General features: G+C 40.7%; 1 protein-coding gene across 1 annotated transcript in view; it reads right to left on the reverse strand.

Annotated features, from left to right (window-relative positions):
• The window catches only part of DDX10 (DEAD-box helicase 10), a 165,183-nt gene that overhangs the window by 39,991 nt on the left and 103,444 nt on the right, over positions 1–21,748 (reverse strand). The window contains exon 16 of the mRNA NM_001079725.2: positions 14,259–14,315. Within this exon, the coding sequence (NP_001073193.2) occupies positions 14,259–14,315 (57 nt within the window). The remainder of the gene's footprint in view (positions 1–14,258; positions 14,316–21,748) is intronic.

Here is a 21,748-nt window from a genome sequence, read left to right on the forward strand (position 1 = left end):
ACACGAGTTCTGGAGGAACAAGCAGGTGGCACAGTCATTTTTTCAGTGCCAGATTTAGCTACTGCCTGCTATCTGCTCACCTCCTACTGACTGAAAACACCGAGGTCTAACTCTAGAAGTAGAGATATTGCAGAAAGGAACCAAATGACTGAGTGTGCTATTTGGGGAAGAGATGGAAAGGTAGGTGGAAAGAGATCTCTTGAGATCCCTAGGCCCATTTCCCATGCAAACTGGTCCAATCACCACCATTATTAGATTATGTCAGCTGAGGTTTTGGTACAGCTGAGCCTGGAAAATCTCTAAGAGAGCTGTTCAACTTTGCTGAGCAACCCAATGGAGTTCAGCACTATTCTCTCTGTAAACAAGCTTTTCCTAGAATCCCATCTGAAATTCCCAAGTCGCAACTTTTGGCTGCTGCCCCCTGTTACATCATCTACCTTTTTGTGACCAAGAAGGCAAATAGTATCCTGGGCTGCATTAGAAAGAGTGTTGCCAGCAAATCAAGGAAGGTTATCCACCCACTCTGGTGAAGCAGCATCTGCAGTGCTGTGTACATTTCTGGGATCCCCAGCACAAGAAAGACATGGAGCTCCTAGAGAGAGGCCAGTGAAGGGCTACAAAGATGATTAAGGTTTTGGAGTACCTCGCCTATGAGAAAAGGCCAAGAGAGCTGGGCCTGTTTAGCCTGGAGAAGTCTGAGAGGGGATTTTATTAATGTCTCCAAATATCTTGAGAGAGATTTTCAACAGGATGGGGCCAGGCTTTTTTTCTGTGGTGCTTGGCAATACGACAAGAGGCAACAGGCTCAAACTGAAACACAGTTGGAAAGAAAAAGATCAGACACTCCTAACAATGTTCTCTTCTATTTCTCAGAGGAACAGCACTTTGTGAACAAGGCAGGAACAACCACCAAAAAATGCAAGAACTTACAAAAGAAAATGAATCAGGATACATCATCCAGAAACCTGCTAGGTAAAAACAATGTCCCTGGACAAAAAGGATAGGAAAACAGTAGTAAAGTATACAATCAACAAAGCATAAATTCTAAGCAAGCATCAGTATGAATCATGCACAGTGACAGCAAGTTCTGTCTAGCTATGTTTTTTGTTTAGATCAAGCTCAAACCAACTGACACAGCCAAACTACAGAAAACACTTCTGAATAAAGGTGATATGTGAGTGAGAAAGGAAAGGTAGGACAAGGGTTTACCTCTGTACAAAGAAAAACACAAAAACAGTTCACCTAAGACAAGACAATGGCCCTTCAGGCCTTGTCTATGATGGCAACCACACTGTGTATTTACAGAAAAGGTATGAAATAGGGACATTCGTACAAATCCTCCCCATTATGCCTTTCCAGTTTCAGAGCCTTGTGGGTGCTGGTTAAGCGAAACAGAAGGAGCATTTGGGCAGCTACGAAGCACTGATACCTCCTTACACTCATTTATTGAACTCTCAAACAGAATCAGAATGGTCTGGGTTGGAAGGGGCATTTAAGATCATCTAGTTCCAACCCCCCTTCTATAGGTAGGACACCTCCCTCTAGTCCAGGTTGCTCACAGCCCCATCCAGCCTGGCCTTGAATGCTTCCAGGGAGAGGGCATTCACAACCTCTCTGGGCAACCTGCTCCAGTGTCTCACCACCATCACAGTAAATAATTTCTTCTTAATATCTAATCTAAACCTTAAACTCTTCCAGTTTAAAACCATTTCCCCTCATCCTGCTGCTACCTGCCCTCATAAGAAGTCCCTCCCTGGCTTTCCTGCAGGCCCCCTACAGGATACACCTTAAACTGTAGATTTCTCATTATCCAGTCTAAATATGATCTACAGTGGTACTATAAACTTGCAAATATATATATTTTTTAATATGTAATTATTTTTTCTTTTGTTTCAAACCCATTGTCAGTCCATTCCACAGGCTCCAGCAGTGCACATGTTCCTGCAAGTTTAGCAGCCAGCATTTCAAAAAACAAATCAGAGTAACATGATATGAACCAAAGAATGGGATTACCTTTTGTATTATACACAGAACTTTGCCACACAAGCTCAAGTGCTTGGGAAGAATGAATTTCATAAACTGTATGCATCTCTTAAGTTAGTTGATAGCTTGAAAGAAGTGGTAAGTACTGCAAGCACTACATTGGCAGATATGTGATCTGCTAGAATATCAGGTGGAAGGAAATGAAAAAATGCTAATAACTTTTGACAACTTTAATAGCACATGAATTATCAAATAAAATGGACTGCTTGAGATTGCTATTTAACGTCAAGCCAACAGATCTTTGAGTTTTCAGTTCAAATAGCTGCTAATGTAAATCATGTACAAGTAAGTTGACTGTGACTATAATTAATCAATCACTTTCCCTCGTCCACCCACAATTTCTCTTGCTGAAAATTGCAAGGCTTTGTCAAATTGTCCTACATGAATGAAGATAGCAATATACTTGTACAAACTAAGCCTAATCCTATTACATGCTGCTGACTGAATTTTGAAATCAATTCATGTTTATGAACATCCACTTGAAGAAGTAATTTTTGATATACTGAAATATTGCACCTCATAAACGATAACCTGAAGATCACACATTTATGGTGTACTTCATAAAACTGCTACGTTGCTATCCACATAACTACGTACAGAAAATCGTACGTACAGTAGCAATTAGAAGGATTAAAAATGCTCTTTTGGCATTACATTGAGAATCTTCCTCAGTGGCAAATCAGTGGTAGCTGTCTGCTTGGCCTAACTGCTTACAAGGCAGGTGTAACTATATGGAAGTATTTTCCATAAAACAGGCTGAAGATCAGTATCAATGCACCACCACAGTTGCTACCAAAGCATAGCAAACCATTTTTGAAGATACAGGACTTGTTTATCCTCTCATGTCACAGACAGAAAGGCATCTGGTCATCTCGCATCAGTTTAAAGGATCCGTTGTCTACATTCAGTATCAACTGCCACACAGGTAATGGTTAGAAAGTTCTGCACAAGAGAAGACCAGAACCAGCACAAAGCCCTGTAACGACAAGGTGTCCATCCCAGCTGTCACTCCAAGCATCAAACAATGCAACGACAAAAATCTCACAGATGACTGTGGATACAGTTCAATTCTCAGAGTGTAATTGAGAAAATCTCACAAGAGAAGAGGAAATGAGACTGCAGGCAAATGCCAGCAAGGCAGGCTGCGACCTATGAAACAGAAATCACTGCTAAAGACTGTACGTGTAAGTGGTTACCACAAAACAAACCTATTTCCAGATCTTAGGGAATTTCAGGCACCATTTCCGGACCTCTTTCTATAACATCCATCCTGAGCTGCAGGGGATCAGCACAACACAGTTTCACGACTACACCGAGCCTCCGTGGATTTGTACCTCCCACAGAAACTTTCCAAAACAAATGTGCGTCATATAAGCCCATGCCAGCAGTTCTAACAAAGTTTAGAAGATAATTTATGTATCACAACTGCCCATCCAAAAGAGAACTCCCGTTTCCTGGATCCAGCTCTGTTCCCCACAGAAATGTTAGCAAAGAGCAAAACCTGAGTCTTCTAGGAAATAAGTCAAACGGCTGTGCTGCAGATTCAACAGGGTCGCCTAAGGGTATGCAAAGATCAAGAACTCAGTAGATGTTAGAAAGAAAGCGTGCTGTTAGCAGCAGTCCAGCTCACAGTTTATACGGACACACTGTTTGTCGCAAGGTTTTTAATGCACTTATCTGATGGACGGCATTCTCACTGTGAGCAAATGAAAATACTACACTGCTGAAAAAATGCACAGTCTCCAGTCAGTGCACACTAAGCAAGCTAAAGATCTGGCTCAGCACGAAGGACGAGGAGGAACAGAATCATCAAATCATCTTTTATAATCTGCATCACTGGATTTATACAGAAAGGGACAAGCACTGCCAACTTTCATTCTGGCTTTTCTTAGTTTAAGAGTGATTAGCTTTGAACTCCCACTGATGCTTTTTCAGCAAAAGGTTTCTTGCCAGAACACAAATGTGTGCAAAGAGCAAGAGAGACACAGCCTCTTTCAGCTTCCCTGGAAGGAAGAACTGGTGGCCCTGCAAAACCCAACAGTACTAAATGGCTCAGCCCAGCAGAATACAGCCAGTATGCATTCCCTTGAAGGAGAGTCAAGAAAGTAGGAGACACTACATAAAGAAAAAGGAAAGGAAAAAAATAGAATGAACATCAAACTTTCCCTACAAATACTAAGCACATTTATGAAGATTGCTCCCAGATGATACTATTATCTTCCTTCCTTCTGTTCCTCCTTTGTTTGTGCTCCCAGTTTCCACAACACGGAAAGTAACCTAACAGAGGTAGCAGCGGATGGAATTGAACTCCTCCTTTTGAAAAAGGAAAAGGGATGAAGAAAAAGCAAAAGATAAGGGTCCTGGAAACTCAAAAATCATAAAAGACCAGTGGGAAAAAAACAAGAGAAAGGAAACATTAAATGGAGGAGAGAGAGAAGATTAAAATTATGATTTGCCACAAGGAAAAGAAACTTTGAGGGAAATCTGGAGTCAAGCCACAAAGGCATCAGGAGTCCTAATGGACTCCTCCAAAAAGCAGGCTGTTTGGGACTTACTGGAATCTCCAAAAAAACCCACAGAATAACCCAAGTTGGCAGAGATCCACAAGCACCACCCAGCCCTGCAGAGGCCCACCCAAAAGTCAAACCCAATGTCTGAGAGCACTGTCCAAACAGCCTTGAACTGCGGCAGCTCAGGGCTGTGACCACTGCCCTGGGGAGACTAATCCAGTGCCCAACCACCCTCTTGGTGAAGAACCTTTTCCTAACACCCAGCCTGACCCTCCCCTAGTAACTAGTTTGACGTTTCCTAATAACAACATGTTTGGTTTATGAATGCAGCCGATAATGCTAAAGAGCAGCAAACACTGCACCCTTTTCAAAGCACAGAATATTGCACCACCACAGATTTAGCATCTCTGGCAAAGGAGGAATCTGACAAAACACAAATCTTTAAAAATGGTCTGAAAAAAATATACTGAGAGAGTCATTACGAGCTTTTTTCCTTTTCTTTTAACGCTCATGGAAAATTCAGCATAAAGCAGCTGGAATCTCAGTGACTACACGACCCCGGAGAATTCTGAAAACAGTCATCACAAGAATCTTAAAACATTGGCAACTGCAGTCTTATCAGTCAGAATGCAGATAATGGTTTTCTGATTGCACAAATCAATTTTCATCACTAGTCGCAATTACGACTGCTGAGAGTAGCTATAGCTGACTACGTACAATGCTGCAAGCAACACGAACCAAGAATATAAACAGGGGTGATGCTGAGAAAGAAGAGTTGCTTAATTTAAAACTACACCTCCTTACTGCATGAGGATGTCAGCATAATCCAAACACATCTGATTACCCCGGCTCATCAGCCAATTAACTCCATTTTAAGAAGTTTATACCTGAGATAAGCAGCAAAATTGAATCCCAACATTTAAAACTTATGCTTTAAAAATATATATATTCAAACACATAGGGAAATCTAGGAAGTGGCTCAGATTAATATCAGATACAAAATAAAGAGTTCTGAACAGTTCTGATCCAGCTTATTTATGAAATGCAACCATCTGCATAATGTTTATCAAGCCACAAATGAGTCACCTGAATTCATGCGCTGTTCACAACAGAATATATTCTCACTAGATGGCATTCCTCTCTGAAAAAAACTTATAAATACAAAAGAATTTCAGTTTCACAAATAAAAGCTTGGTGAAAAAGCTGTTGCAATCCTTAGATCATTAGACCTGGGTTTTTTGGAGTTACCCACATCTTCAGGATTGAGAGTAGAGATAGAGAATATGGTCTCCAAAAGATCAGTTCCTGGCTATTTGACTGTACTGTGTTGGTTAAGGCATCAAGGATGGCGCAGAGGCACAAAAAAGAATAACAACCAGTTGATCTGTTGCTGAAAACACACACAGAACACAGCAGATGCTAGAAAAGTCTAAAATTCATGCCTTATGGGAGAGAATTCAAATACTGGTTACCAGACACACCAGTGTGCTGCTCCAGCATTGTCCCTTTGTTCTTATTCCTTGGAAAGAGAAAAGCAGGGGCAAAGTGACCGTTTCTGTTCTGCTCAAGCCGAGACTGCTGAGGATGTGTCCAATGAGTCAAGAAACTGAACTATACATTTTGGAAGCCAAGAAGAGAAGATGCTGCTAATTTGCGTATACGTTCCAAACGCCCTCCAAGTGGCTGGTTTCTCTTAGGCTCTACACTTGTCACCTTAGCAAGAGAGCATCTTGAAAAATTAAAGGCTTACATACTGATGAATTGTGATCACAGCACCTCACACAACTTCCTTCTAAAGTTCTTTAGTCGAAGAGGAGGAATAAAGAGCAACAGGATAGAAATACAGAACGTCCCAGTCTGCTCTTCTTCTCCCTGTTTACAGAACATGGTGCTGTGCAGTTAGCATGAAAACATCTAATCAGAGATGAAATGGAAATGTGAAGCTCAGGTGGGAACATCTTTGCCACTTAATGTATGTGTTTGCACTCTGCAGTACACAAGATCTTGTCTCATTTCTTATATTCTTACTGTTTTTCTAGATACACCTACTGAGTCGAATACATTGCCTAGATTTATGAAAAGTGTATTCATACGGAAAAATATTTATCACCTAAACTGCTGGGGTTCAATCACTAGCCCCAGGAGGCATCTGTACAAGATGAATAGAGCTCTTATCACTTTGTCTGTGCTCCAACGTACTACCTCATGCAAGGAAGAACATGATGGGGGAATCCTGCTCGCGACATCCATGGGCACCAGGAAGGAAGAAGAGGGAGTGGAATGATATGTATTTCCTTCATGCAAAGCAGAAAGAGAACTCAAAACAGTGACTCAAGTAACTACTCAGTTATTTGCTGATCCTAATTCAAGAGTGTAGATGGAATGCTGCCAAAGCTCTCTTTAATTCTAAAGCCACCAAGAGTTAATTGCAACTATGCAATCCTAGTAAACCAGAAGAAAACCCCCAGGATTCAAAAGGAAGAGAGAAATGTATACGTGTTAGAACATATTTATTTCAATTCACAATCCTGCAATTTTGATAGCCTAAGCTATACTGCATTTTTTTCCAATGTCAAAATATTGTTGTTCTGAAATAAACAAAAATATTCAGTCTTTAACATATTGAAAATTCTGAAGCTCAGCAGTCAACGTAAATCTAGGATAGCTCCAAGCATCCTATTTCAATTTAAACATATATGGATAATCCAGAAATAAAAATTTCCTTAAAGAATAATCAGTTAAACAGTGTAAACTCAAAGCTTTCATACTGGAGAAATTTCTTCAGTATTACCATAGATATTAAAGGAAGTAATTTACAGTGAAGTAAGACGCCAACTTTTGTATTCCCCCTCACTGCAGATACAAGAGACACATCTCCTGTTTCTCTGTGCTCACAAATTCATACTGACATGTTGCATCAAAACCCATCCCCAGCACTGTAACCCCACCCCCACTCCCAATAAATAAGCAAATAATGAGAAGCTGGAAGAAAAAAAACATTTCCTCTGTTTACCATAAATCTGAAAGCAAACGCAAAAGACAGCGCAGGGTACAGGTATGTCAGACACTGTAATGAAAACACGTTTGTTTTAGTACATTGTGCATCTACCTTACTTCAGCAGACCTTCAGGGGGAAGAGGACACATCCCCCCAGTCTCTGCTTTTCCCAGAACTATCAGGAAATCACTCCAGTAACCATTAAATCATCAGTTAACTGGGTGCAGAGCAGTAGGCTGTCACTACATACCATTCTGCGAATATCATACTCACAAAATTCAATCGCTATGGATACGCCCAATTATTATAAATGGTCACTTATAAACTTATTTAAAATTCTCTATGTGCTGATGGCTGCAATGAAAAGCTTCATAGCAGTGTGCAGAATTGGCAAATCAATCCATAAGAATCCTTCCTTGTTATATGTTCAGAGCTACAGCACAGAAATATTAATTTAATCATAGATATTGTTAATTGCAGGAAAGGTAGGGCTTATTACAGCTTTACTTAAAGCAATTTAAGTGCCACATTAACTGGAATCATCAGCGTGGTATTTTCAATAAACAAAGCACAGATACCATTTTCTTACAGGCACACTGTAGCCATTTTCAAATCCTAACTTAAATATTGTACAACACATTGATTTTAAAAATGTTTCAGAACACAGACAGTTCACTATCAACTATTTGTTTCTTTTTAACAACTTCAACCTGAAATTGCGATTCTGTTTAAGTGTAGAATTCCTAAACCAGTAATTGAAATGTTGATATTCAAATTGCTCTGCTAATTCACAAAGCTTGTCAAGAAAATTCCAAACAAAACGAACACAGAATTGAAATAAGTAGAGCTACTTACAGTTTCTGGGATATGCAAACAGAACACAAGAGTTAATATGGGACACTGAGGTTAATTAAAGTGTTTTAAGAATGACTCACTAAAAGGGATTTAACTCTCATGGTCATTTCAGTTGCAATCTCTCTACGCAAGTGATGCTGGAAGATTTTATAGCTGAACCAACCAACTCCTTTGCAACTATTAAACAGCAGTGATAAGACACAGACTGTCCTGAGGCTCTGCTGGGACATGATAATCCTCTACTGAGGTCTTCTACGAGCAAAATAAAGTTCACAGTATCTCAACATCCCCTAGACCACCAGAAGCATTTCACCCTGAAACCCTGCTCCAATTACAGAAATCTCAGGGAGCTAAAGCAATGAATGGTCAGTCCATGGGAGGCAATTAATGCTCCTGTACCATTAACCAGCGGCTCACAGAGATGCAGGATGTCCCACGAGACCTTCTCAAGAATACCGATAAACCGATCAAAGGGATTTGGGAAACTATTCAAAAAAAGCATGAACCAAATTCCCATACATCTCTTTCCACGCTGGAACTACTGAAATAACCAGAGCACATCAGAGTCTACAGCCTAAAGAATGCAGCTGTGGGAAAGATTCTCAAGGAAAAGGAAAACCAAGGCAGAAGCACAGCTGAGAGTTAACAGAAGTCATTTCCAGTAGCCCCAGGATTGATATACAGTGGATGCAGAATTTCCATCATATCTTGATTATAGTTTTCCAAATGGGTTACTGACAATAGAGTCTCAAGAGATCCAATTCTATCCCTTTGCTACCTGGCACAAAGATTTCTTGAGCCACATTCAGCCAGTTTATCACGAATCCCTTGGAGTATACTCAGGAGGAAAAGACAACAGGGTGTTAAAGTATTTTTCTGGTTAAAATCTCAACAGAGCATGGCATAAGGAGCAGAAAACAGAATGCTGCACTAAGGATTATATCTTGCAGTGATGCGATATGCACAGACGTCCATGTCTGAATTTGTCATAGCTTTATCTTTCAAGTATGTGCCTCCTGCTCACCCAGGTGCATTTTATAGATGCACTCACACACATCCCTTCAATCTCGGGTACCAAGATTCCTAACTCCATTGCGACTCTGTGAAAATTTTAAATTACAAAAAATACATGAAGATATATTTAATAAAATATATAAAATCTGATACATGAATACTAACGCCTGGGGGAGTAGCAAAATGTGTTGGAGGAAGAGCAGGGGGAAAAGACAAGATATGAGAAAAGTTAAAGCATAATTACTCTGATGTTGCTGCTGATCCTTCAGTGCTCTAAACTCACTCAGGAAGAAATAATTCATACGAAAAAGTGCCCCTGAAGACTGAGTACCTAGATCTTTTCACATACTCAAAAGATACCAGTTTTCCTGCCTAATAATGATCCCCATCCTCAACTGTATTCCAATCAGTTGTCCTTCTCAATGTGTTCTAAAAGAGGAAAACCCTCTCACTATGAGTACATGCTCTAGGTAGATTTCTCTCTGTTTTAATCAGGCAACAATTTCCTTACAAATCCTGAGGTAATCAGCCTCTGGTATTCAAGACAGTTGTTTTCCAGTCAGGTGACAATCTCTAAATAACCAGTTTGTACAATGTATAGAGTAAATACTTAAAACATCAGGTGCTTGGGGAGACTGCTCTCACAGTGACTGGATGCCAGTAAGTTCAAGAAGACAGATAGAGGAAGGCAGCTAAGTTGTATAGCTTTACTTTAATTTTATCATCTAGTACACAAATACTTTCCCTTCTTCAACTTCCTCAAGATTGCCAATGGCTGAAATGATTCACTCAACTGTAATGACTAAGCTTTACCTTCTGGCACAGCTAGCAGATGCTGTCCTAGCTCTTTCTAGCAGATGCCAATGCCCTCTTCTGGGGGCTAGTTATCATACTTTGCATCATGTTGGCTGTTGCTGGCTGAGGATCACAAAGAACATCAGTACAGGAGCTGGAAACACCATACTATCTTGAGAATCCCTGTCTACTCCCTGCCCTGCATCCCACAGATGCATTCAGCTGCATCTGGAAAATGCCTTTCCTACAAAAACATTTTTCTTAAAAGCAAGAATTATAAAGTGAGGAAATTATCTTAACACATCAATAGCACTCTGAGGCATTCAAACAGCAAAACAGTAAACTCACTGAATGAGAACTGTGGTCACGTTTAGCTTCATTGCAGCTAACAGCTGCTTGCAGAGAAAGAGCTTTTAAATGTCAGGGGACACCTAGAAGGGAAGGGCAGTTCTGGGCCCACGAGTGCCAGCAACATGGAGCTGCTCTGCCACTTCCCTGTAGGGGAACAATTTTAAACTAAAAGAAGGGAGATGCAGATTAGACGTTAGGAAGAAATTATTTACTCGGAAGGTGGTGAGGCCCTGGCACAGCTGCCCAGAGAGCTGTGGGTGCCCCATCCCTGGTGGAGCTCAAGGCCAGGTTGGATGGGGCCCTGGGCAGACTCAGCTGGTGGGTGGCAACCAGCCCCTGGCATGGGGTTGGACCTAAGTGATCTTTAAGGTCTCTTCTAACACACGCCATCCAGTGATTCACTTTTGTCCTTCACTGCCGGGGCTCAGAGACACACCATGCCATCAAGGCCTCGGGTCAGAGGCTGGCAACCCGTGTTTCTGCTTCTGCACCCTGACTTACTTGTACACCAAAAGACAACGTGACTGCAAAATTTTCTCCAGATCACTTTCAAGAGAACACAGCAAACAGTGTGTAGCTCTGTGAGAGGGCTCAAGGACTGCAATTTTATCAGTACCACCTAAAGACAAACATTTGCTTTTTTTTTTTTTCAGTCTTGAAACACTGCATCAAATTCTCATCAAATTCTCCTAACCTGGGAGAAAAATAAATATCCAACGATAGTGAAAAAAACCCCAACCTAAGATTTCAGTTTCTCTTTAATAAAAGAAGAGAGCTCTTTTGTCTGATTTCACATCCTTTTACACTCAAGTTCAATTAATGGTAATAAATTCCAAGAAATACTTTCTCCAAAGCATCCTTAAGAGCCCTCACTTCTTACTCGGTTTATTTATTGTGTGAGGATTTATCCAAGGTGGAGTCAAATAACACTGCAAGTACCTACTCATCTAATTCCATGTTCCAGCGCACTCAGTAGAGTATGCCAGAATTTGGTTATTAAATCCCATTTGCAGAGCCTATCCCTCATGCCTCAAAGGCTGAGCACTGTGACACTGGGAGAAATAGATTCCATTGTCATTCTGCCCAATCATAAAGACAGGACAAAAAACAGCAGGACAACAGGGCAGGAATCACACCAAACAAGAGAAGCAAAAGTCATAATTGATCAATTATTATTTAATATTTAGAGTGGAAAAGTAAAAAGGAGTTTTGGTCATGTCAGACCCAGTAGGCTGGGTACTACTGAGAGATGATAAATAAGACTCCATAACCCGAAGAATTCATCTTATGAGAGAAGCAGTTAAAGCAAACAGAAATAAAGTGGGTAGAAGTGGAACAACAGATTATGACCCCAGCTGCTTTGATGTGACTGGCTGTTCAGAGCTGTTGATCTAATCCCTTTCTCCAGCTGTTGGACCGCATTAATATGTAGCTAAAAATACCTTCGCTGCTTTTTGGTTCTCCATATTGCTTTCTCTTTTGAGAAAATGCTATTAATTGTTAAAGGAATCGTGTCTGCCAGAGCAAGTGGGTCACAAGCCAGATAGTGAAAATGTGAAAGTTTTTGAACTCCTGATTTATGCAATATAATAAATAGGTGTTTGCTAAACTCATTTCTGTTTCAACAGTTCCTCTTTTTTACTACATTCCTTTTTTTTTTCCCCTCTGGATGTCTCATAGGAGCTGCTTGAGTCATATCCCACACAGACTATGGAGAGCTTCAGCTACTGTAGCTTCATCTGTAAGCTTCTGTAAAGCACGGAGTGTTCTTAATTAATTCCTCAGACACCGAGCGGCCTGAAACTGCCACCTTTATCTATTGCCTGCTGCTCCCTGCACGTCCACGACTGAGATGCCCAACTCCAGGCTGTCACAGTTGTTCCCAGTGGAAACATCTTCCCTTCAAACGAGTCCCACAGAAAGTGACAGGATTCAACTGCACAGAGTTCGGGCAAAAGTAGTCTCTAAACAAAAGAAAAAGGCCAGCAGTTTTCACAGAGGATGATGTGAAGCTTCAGAGGTTTGCCTCCTCTTGCACAGAGCGAGCTCAGCACTTGAGAGGTAAAAAGAAGTCCAAGCAATGACAGGCTTACACAGCTGGTACTCTCACAGAAAGTCTGCCAGGCTGCATCCAGCATGCCAGTGTAGCACCAAGGAGAGGAAAGTGTGCATCAAAACATGTTTTCATCTTATCCAACTTCAGGAGGTGATTCTGCATTTCAATCATCCTGTACACATGTGCACACCCACAAAGCACAGATAGACCACTCTTCATTCCCCATCATTAAGGAGAGACTCATTTGATTGGCAAAGAACAGGACAGGGGAAGTACATCATTAAGCACGGCCTTCTGAGAAGAATGGCCTTATTTCTCCAGCTGCTGAGTAATTGTTTTATACCTCAAATAGAGGTGAAGTGAACACACAGCCAAATATTTACAAATGTGTTACAGTCTGATCTGATCAGTGTTTTCTCACTATATTCAGGTGTTTGTTAATCATTAATTCCATAATTTTTCTACCATGCTTGCTCCATACATTAAAACTTTGCCTCTCTATACATTCAGTTACACACAGAAAACTTCTACTGCTTCACTGAGGAATCACAAGGCCAGAGGCTCTCATAGCTTGCCATCTCTGAAGAGAGAAATAATTAATCCGATAAATAGGCTTTCCATCGTAAACTGCACTCACTTTCCACTTCAGAACTACAGTATGAAGTATCTTCCTACTCTCCTATCTCCCAACACATGGTCACCTTGGAAAAACACAGAACATTAGCCATTTTCTCAGGGGAGTAAGTTCTTTGCTAACTGCTGACAATGAACAGGAACATGTGTAACACAGGAGATGCAGTACAGAAACGCCATGTATTCCTCAGCCCATGTTCAGGAAAATCAGAATCATAGAATCATAGAATCGCTAAGGTTGGAAAAGACCCACAGGATCATCCAGTCCAACCATCTGCCCTTCACCAATGGTTCCCGCTAAACCATGTCCCTTAACACAACATCCAAACGCTCTTTGAACACCACCAGGCTCGGTGACTCCACCACCTCTCTGGGCAGCTCATTCCAGTGCCTGACCACCCTTTCAGAGAAGTAGTATTTCCTAACGTCCAGCCTGAATCTTCCATGGCGCAGCTTGAAGCCATTCCGTCTAGTCCTAAAAATCCTTCCAGCTAAATGAAATCTCAGTTCATCACAAAACACGCAATATGAAAAACCAGAGGAGCCATGAGGAAATTAATAATATACATATATGAAAAAGGATAGGAAGGGTCGGGGCCTAACAGAAGGCAGGAATCAACTTCAGTGTAAACACCTGTAGCTTAAAGAAGAGGTTCAGCAGAAAGAAGTTTAAATGTGACTTCACCAAAAACCTTACTGTGTCTTCAATACTGCAGCAAGTTATCAACATGTCCAGGTATTTAGAGGAAAAAAATGGCATCAGTGCTGCAGCTGAAATGGCAGCTCATCTGATAGATGGAATAAAGAAGCTGCAATTTCAAAAGGCCTCCATGTTATTTATAGGTACGCACACATACATACTTTCTAACCTTACTCAGTATCTTCTCATGTCATTATAACCACATCACCAAATCACTGCTTAATAAAGAAATAAATGCAGTCATCAAAAAACAGTTTGCAAAGCAGGAGCATTAGCTTGATCAAACCCAAACACAAATCCTTACCCGTGCATTCTTGTTCCTGGCTTCTCTCCTTGCTGCTTTCTCTTTCAGCCTTTTCTCCTAAAACAAATGAGAAAATCCACAGTTTTAAAAACATCCACAGAAAAAGCCTGTTTTTCTTCTAATATTTTAAGATTTTACTGGAAACACCGGATATTTTTAATGCATACAGATTATAATGGTGGAATCGATTCTGAACATTATTGATGAAAAATTATATACAAAAAGATCTGATTGAGATATTATTTCTTATTCTTGCTCTTAGAGGATATCAAAATGATTCCAATTTACATTTCATCTCCACTGAAACTCATTACTCTTGAAGGAAATACACGGTTCAGTATTTTGATCAAGTCAGTACTTGTCTAAAACAGGTTAGGTAAGAATTGCACCAAAGAGCAGTTTTCTGATTTCTCACTGTTTTAACACGGAACTCAATCTATTTAACGAGCAAAAATGGTAATTTCCCCTACTTCAGATCTGCTGAAGACTGAAAGCTGTAACATATTCTCAATAGCTTTCTTATCTCCATTATTAAGTAAATGTTACTGAAGAATTTTTGTTAGTAATTGCATCAATTCAGAAGCCGTAATAACTTCAAGCTGCCTCCACCAAAGGCAAATGAGTAAAAAGCAATGATAAAACTCATTCAAAGCTGCCAGCCAGATTTCTAACATCCCAAAGCAGCCAAAATATTTAACATAACTGACATTAATCACCCTCTTTCTCTCTTCTTTTTGTTATTGGGATTTGCTTATTTTTAAACCAACTGAAACATTATTTTATATGCTGTCAGGTCTTTGTAATTTAACATCCTTTCAATTATCGATTTCATGAGGCAAGGACAGAAATTCAAGTAAGGGCACTTACGTCAGTTAGGAAAGGACACCACTCCCTACTTTCCATTTGTCTTATAGAATCATAGAACCATTAAGGTTGAAAAAGACCACTTAGTCCAACATCAACCCGCCCCACCATGCCCTCTAACCATGTCCCTCAGTGTCACTTCTTTACACTTCTTCAACATGTCCAGGGATGGTGACTGCACCACCTCCCTGGGCAGTCTGTTCCAATACCTCACCACTCTTTCTGAGAAGAAATGTTTCCTTATATCCAACTTGAACCACCCCTGGCACAGCACAAGGCCATAAATTCTCATCTTAGCAATGCTAACAACATTGCTTATTCAAACTTTTTTACACTAGCATAAAAAAGCTTATGTGATGCATTTCTCTTCATTTCTTTGAGCAACATAAGATGTTCCTAGCACCAGCACCGAAGTCCACATAAAAGAGGATCCCCCTTTAATATCAGCTCTGGGTCAAAATGTCATCACAGAAAAGGCTGAAAACCATGTTATGGCATGAAATCACATTTCAGATCACTCTTGGGTATGATGAGAAAGCTCCAGCAGTTCTGGTGCTGTATCATCGCAATGAAAGAGCAGACACCATAAAATTCATGATTAAGGTGATCTGGTCAGGAGCACAGATACCACTGTCACTGCTAGCTGAGCACGTCCATTTTGAAGCTATGACTGCCCAGAGACCATGCATGGTAAAGGACACTCAGGTCCTTTGATGAAGAGCGCTCAGGTCTCTCTGACCTGTGTTTCTCTTGGTCAGCACTCACCCTCTTTTCCTGTGCTTTAATGCTGCACTATTAATTCCCAAGAGAATCATAGAATGGCCTGGGTTGAAAAGGACCACAATGATCACGTAGTTTCAACCCCCCTGCTATGTGCAGGGTTGCCAACCACCAGACCAGGCTGCCCAGAGCCACATCCAGCCTGGCCTTGAATGCCTCCAGGGATGGGGCATCCACAATCTACCTTCCCTTTGGTGCTCTTGAGGCTCTGGCATATATTTCTGCTGCAGTTGCTTCTGCTGAGGATGGACAAAAGCTTACTCTGCCATATACCACCAGTGCCAACTCAGTTTCAATTTTCCAACACTACCACTAGTTTTACCAAACCAAAGCATACAGGAAGGCACTACTTGAAACTGCTTGGGAAAGCAGTAAGGTTCACATGTAGTGCTGAGAAGAGCAGAACACAGCTGCCAAGGTTTTCAAAATTGGTGTCTGAATTCAATTTCTTTTGAGACATCTCTGTGATATGTGCCATCTTCTGTTCTTCCAATTGCCCAAACTTCTGAAGCATTCTCAAAGTCTGTGTAAATCAACCTCTCTTCTCTCAATCAAAGGCGAACAGATCAAAAGTTCATCCCCAGAAGCTGGCAGTGAAAAAACTGAATGAGGTTTGTGTATCTCTGCCTTATACAGTTCTCCAGGCCTGCAGCTGACATCTTTGCACACCAAAACCTCAATCCAGCCAAACCTACAGGCCACTGCATTCAGCACATGGTATAAAACAAACCGAAAGACTTCACTGTAGTCAAACGTAACACAGCTCTCATTGTTTCAGCTGTTTTAAAACATGAAAAAGCAATCAATAATTTTATTTAAAGCCACAACTGCATCACACGGACCAAAAGAAGCCACTAGGACCAGATGTCATCTGCTATGGACACAGTCAGTCTACTCGGCAACAGACCAGACATGAGCACGACAAGCACAAGCCCACTGCATCTCTCAGTCCTCAGCTGCCAAAACAGATGAACCGAGCATTGCAGACTTATGCTGAAAAAAGAATCTTGTTTTCCAAGACCTCAAAATGGAGGTGCTGAGGACTGATTCACTTTGGTCTTACACATAGTCAACATGACAGAAAATCAGGCTTACGATATATACTAAAAAACAGTATTTGTGAAACTGTTTCATCCAGTAGTGTTGTGCTAGTCACTAACTGCTTTGAAGCTTAGATTGCACTGTTTGTAGGTCACAGGGATAGCAACTTCCAGAAGTGATTTGACATCTACCAAAATACACAAATATATAAGCTCACTATCATTATATGACCAACTTACTGAGGTATGTTTACCGGAGTCTGAAAGCACTGCAATGAGTAGAACCAAAATTAACAATTTTTATAACAAAAAAAAATAAGTCAGTTTTTATCCAGCTGTTCAGATATTAATATAAGGATTTTTACATACTCACGTTTTCCAGGGACTATTCCACATTTATATCAAACTGATTTATCGTTTATTAGTCAATATCTATTAGTTACATTAAACTGATTCTAGATTTTAAGAATATCTTCCAAACAGCCCAAACCTTTACCATTAAAACCCAGCAACTTTTACTACCAACTTACTGTATACAAATTACACTTGACCACCCCTGCCAACCTAATTAAAAGAAGAACAGGCAGCAGAATGAAGCAGCACCCTGATTGATAAATGGCCAAGGTTAAAAAAGAAAGAGACGAAATGACTTCATTGGGATGAACACTGCTCTGTTTGAATATACAGAAGCACACAGAATGAAGATCTGGTTCCTCCTGAATTCCAGCAGTATGGAAGACAGCAGTAAATGCTTTTCCTTTCAAATATGAGCTAGGTATCTTTACAAAAGAGAAAAAAAGGGGAAAAAGATGGAAACATCCAACGAACATTTCCTCACAATGCAGGCTTCAGCAGAGACAAAAGGGAATTAGACAGGATGTTACCATGTTCCAGGGAGAGTTTATATGATTCCCTTCCAAGTCTAATTTGAATTCATTTCTGACCATTTCTACTTACACCTTCATAATGATTTTACTGAGGCTTTCCACTTTCTCTCAGTCCCTTTTTCTAAGTGCTTTAGTTGGGCATTCTTTGCTCACTCGGGTCACCATTATTCTCTTATTTTTCTGCTAAAACAGTGATCCTTTTCAAATTTTACTTTCAAAAAAGTGAAAGAGAATACAGGGCTAGAAAATAACCTACTAGATATTACAAAGCAGGATAAAGCTGTTTTTAAATTGGGTAGAACAGAAAATTTTAGATAGTGTCTTAACTACAGCCACAGGCTTAAGCCAATACAGTTGAAATTCCTGCTCAAGGGATTTACAAAGAGCACTGCAAAGACAGCTATGAAAGCAGAAGATTGACATAATGCCACAGAAGAGAAATATACCAGACAGCACAATAAATGTATGTCTCTAAAGAACAGTAAAGACAAAAAGATCTTAAAGGTGCAGAGACTGAAATGAGGAGTACAAAAAAGAGCAGGAGAGGAGATGGGATCAATGCACCCGGCTACCACAACACAGGACTGTATCACCTTTTACTATAACATTCACATCCTGGTTTAGAAAGAACTCCATCTAGATTTAAAAACATTTCAATGAAGCTGCTGTTACCAAACTGAACTACTTGTATTTGATTTTTAGCTCCTTCATCTCTTGACTAGTTTAAAGGACCTCACATTCAGGTATTTACGTACATACATCCCAATCATACCAACTCTGTTCTCCTTTGTAAGGTAAACAAAACCAACTCCAGATGTCCCTCAGTATTTACGTCTATTTTCCCAAATATTACATTAACAGGCATTTATGAGCTCTTACTATCTTCCCAACCGCATTTCTCACTTCTGTTTGTATATTCAATGATACCATCAGTCCTTTAGATCATGCCAGCAAAATCCCACTGCAATAGTTCATGCTGACCTGGGTAACAAGAACATCAGCCATATCTTTCTTTCTTAAGGCATCCATCTCTGAGGGAAGAGATCTCAGTCCTCACATTACATCCTGAAGTTCTTATTCTTATTTGCCCAAGGAGGCTGTGGATGCCCAATCCCTGGAGGCATTCAAGGCCAGGCTGGATGTGGCTCTGGGCAGCCTGGTCTGGTAGTTGGCAACCCTGCACATAGCAGGGGGATTGAAACCGGATGATCATTGTGGTCCTTTTCAACCCAGGTCATTCTATGATTCCTATAAAAGTGTTCTCAAACCTATCTTAAAACACAGTTTTCTCTGCTTGAGCCCAACTTCACAAAAAGCCTTCCTCCATTTCATTAAAAAAAATCTTGAAACAGTACACTGTGAATCAGGAGCCACCGGTTTACAATGTTCCAACTGCTGAAATTTTGGTCTATTTAATTTGCGCTGCATTAATTTTATTATATTTAACCTATTAATCAAAATGTTCAAGTGAAAAGCTTGTGGAAACATCAATATATTGGATAGATTTATTTACCAAAACAAATTCTGTTCTGATAGAATCACATATAAACACACATTTCACTACGCCTACTTTCCACATAACCCCACTGGTTACTGACACTCTTTTCATTTCGCTCTTTAGTAATGAGCCTGAAGCCAGTCATTCTATTAGCCTGCTGTGGACTACTTGCAGGCTAAATTACTAGTTTATTATCCTTAAAAGTATTTGCACGGTAGTTCTCAATATCTCCCAGAACTCTCCTGCTGTTTCAAGATCCAATTGAAACCAATGTAAATAGTGTTACACAGCTCAGAGACCTTCCTGATCAGTTTTTAAAATTTTCCTGCAAATGATGAGTTTTCCCCACAGTTACACATCCAGCTAATGATGAAACTCAGTAATTTCAGTGATCACAAGAATGAAATGCTTGAGTCATCATCACATAGTTTGACATTACCGTTTGGCTTTCAACTAAACAAAAGTTACCATTAGTGAACCCCTCTACCTGTTCCGCATTCAAAGGGGCAAAGGAACCAGCTCTGTCCTAACAAGGAGGCAAAACCACGGCTCACGTTGCTTCTGGTTCTGACATACACAAAAGCTACATGCTGAACTCTGTCACTGACTTCACACTCCTGTTTCCTCTCCCACTACTGGATTTTAAGACAAACACTCATGCCCTTTGTACTTTTCCCTCAAGATACTAACAGCACTTACTAAAAGGAAAAAGCTCTCACGTTCCATGTTTTCAGGTTGAGGCGAAAAAATTAATGACTAAGAGCAGCCCTCTCCATTTGGTGAAGTTCGGGATAAGTGAGAGATTCACATAAACACAGTTTAGCAGCCAAGATACCTGATATATAATGATATTTGATAAATATGCATATTTGATAGATATTTAAAAAAATACCTGCAATTTTATAGAATCAGAGAATCACCAAGGTTGGAAAAGACCCACAGGATCACCCAGTCCAACCATCCACCCATCACCAATGGTTCTCACTAAACCACGTCCGTCAACACAACGTCCAAATGTTTCTTGAACACCTCCAGGGTTGGTGACTCCACCACTTCTCTGGGCAGCCCATTCCAGTGCCTGACCACCCTTTCAGAGAAGTAGTATTTCCTGACGTCCAGCCTGAACCTTCCCTGGCGCAGCTTGAACCCATTCCCTCTAGTCCTATCACTAGTCACATGAGAGAAGAGGCTGACCCCCAGCTCACTACAACCTCCCTCCAGGTAGTTATAGAGAGCAATGAGGTCTCCCCTGAGCCTCCTCTTCTCTAGACTGAACAATCCCAGCTCTCTCAGCCGCTCCTCATAAGGCCTGTGCTCCAGACCCCTCACCAGCTTTGTTGCCCTTCTCTGGACACGCTCCAGGGCCTCGATGTCTTTCTTACAGTGAGGGGCCCAAAACTGGACACAGTACTTAAGGTGCGGCCTCACCAGTGCTGAGTACATTTTGAAAGCTTATAGGCTTTTTTTCCATCCAGAAAGCCCCTTCTTCTTTGACCCTCCCCTTCCTACAGCTAATTAAGAGTTCATTTTAATTTGTCAAGGGGTTTATCTGCAACATTTAATCCGTAGGGATTGTTGTCACGTGTAGAAAGAACTTCTGCAAGGTTCATACTCAGATTTACAAGAAACGAACTCCTGGTTTTGGTGGTATACAGCAGTTTTACCAGCCTTACTGATTTCTTCTGCTTCTTCACCTGCAGGCACACAACAGTTTCACTCAAGATAATCAGTGCGGCCTGTTCCATACCACCGCAGTTTAACCTGGCTGGCAGCTCAGCACCGCACTGCTGTCTGCTCACTGCCCTCTCCCAGTGCCAGAGAGAATGGGAAAAAAATAGAGATAAAAACTATTCACTAAGTCAGAAAAGGAAGAAAAAAAGAAAAGAACGGTAATTATAATAACATAGTGTATGCATGCTCATCTTTTTTAAAAAATATATTACTTAAATGCAGGTTCTGATCAAAAATTTTAACATTGCACTTAGGATAACTGATCCTTTACCTACTGATGCCATACTTCAGAGCTACCGAGCAATTAACTCTAACAGCTGAGGTCATGGTGTCAGCACAACAGCTTCCAGAAGTGGCAGGGATTCAGAGCAATGTCACCCTGCTGACTAAAGAATTCTGGCTGCATTTGCTAATAAAGCTTTGTTGGTTGACAGCGTTACCAGATTTCATTTCTTAGTATTTACTATCAGCTGTTATTTTAGTAGGAGTTATTTTAGAGACTCGGAGTCAAATGTGCTACAGAAAACGCACAAACAGCTGCTCAGAACTTCACAGCATCTCTTCCATACTGGCATCATCCTATCCAAAAGCTGGTTTCTGCCCATATTTGAAAGCACAGATGTGCTCTGAAATGCGAGTTTGTATATCTCACCGTGGTATCCCACATTTGTTTCTCTCAGAAGAGTTCAC

Source organism: Gallus gallus, chromosome 1 (assembly GCF_016699485.2).
Source record: "Gallus gallus isolate bGalGal1 chromosome 1, bGalGal1.mat.broiler.GRCg7b, whole genome shotgun sequence".
Lineage (NCBI taxonomy): Eukaryota > Metazoa > Chordata > Aves > Galliformes > Phasianidae > Gallus > Gallus gallus.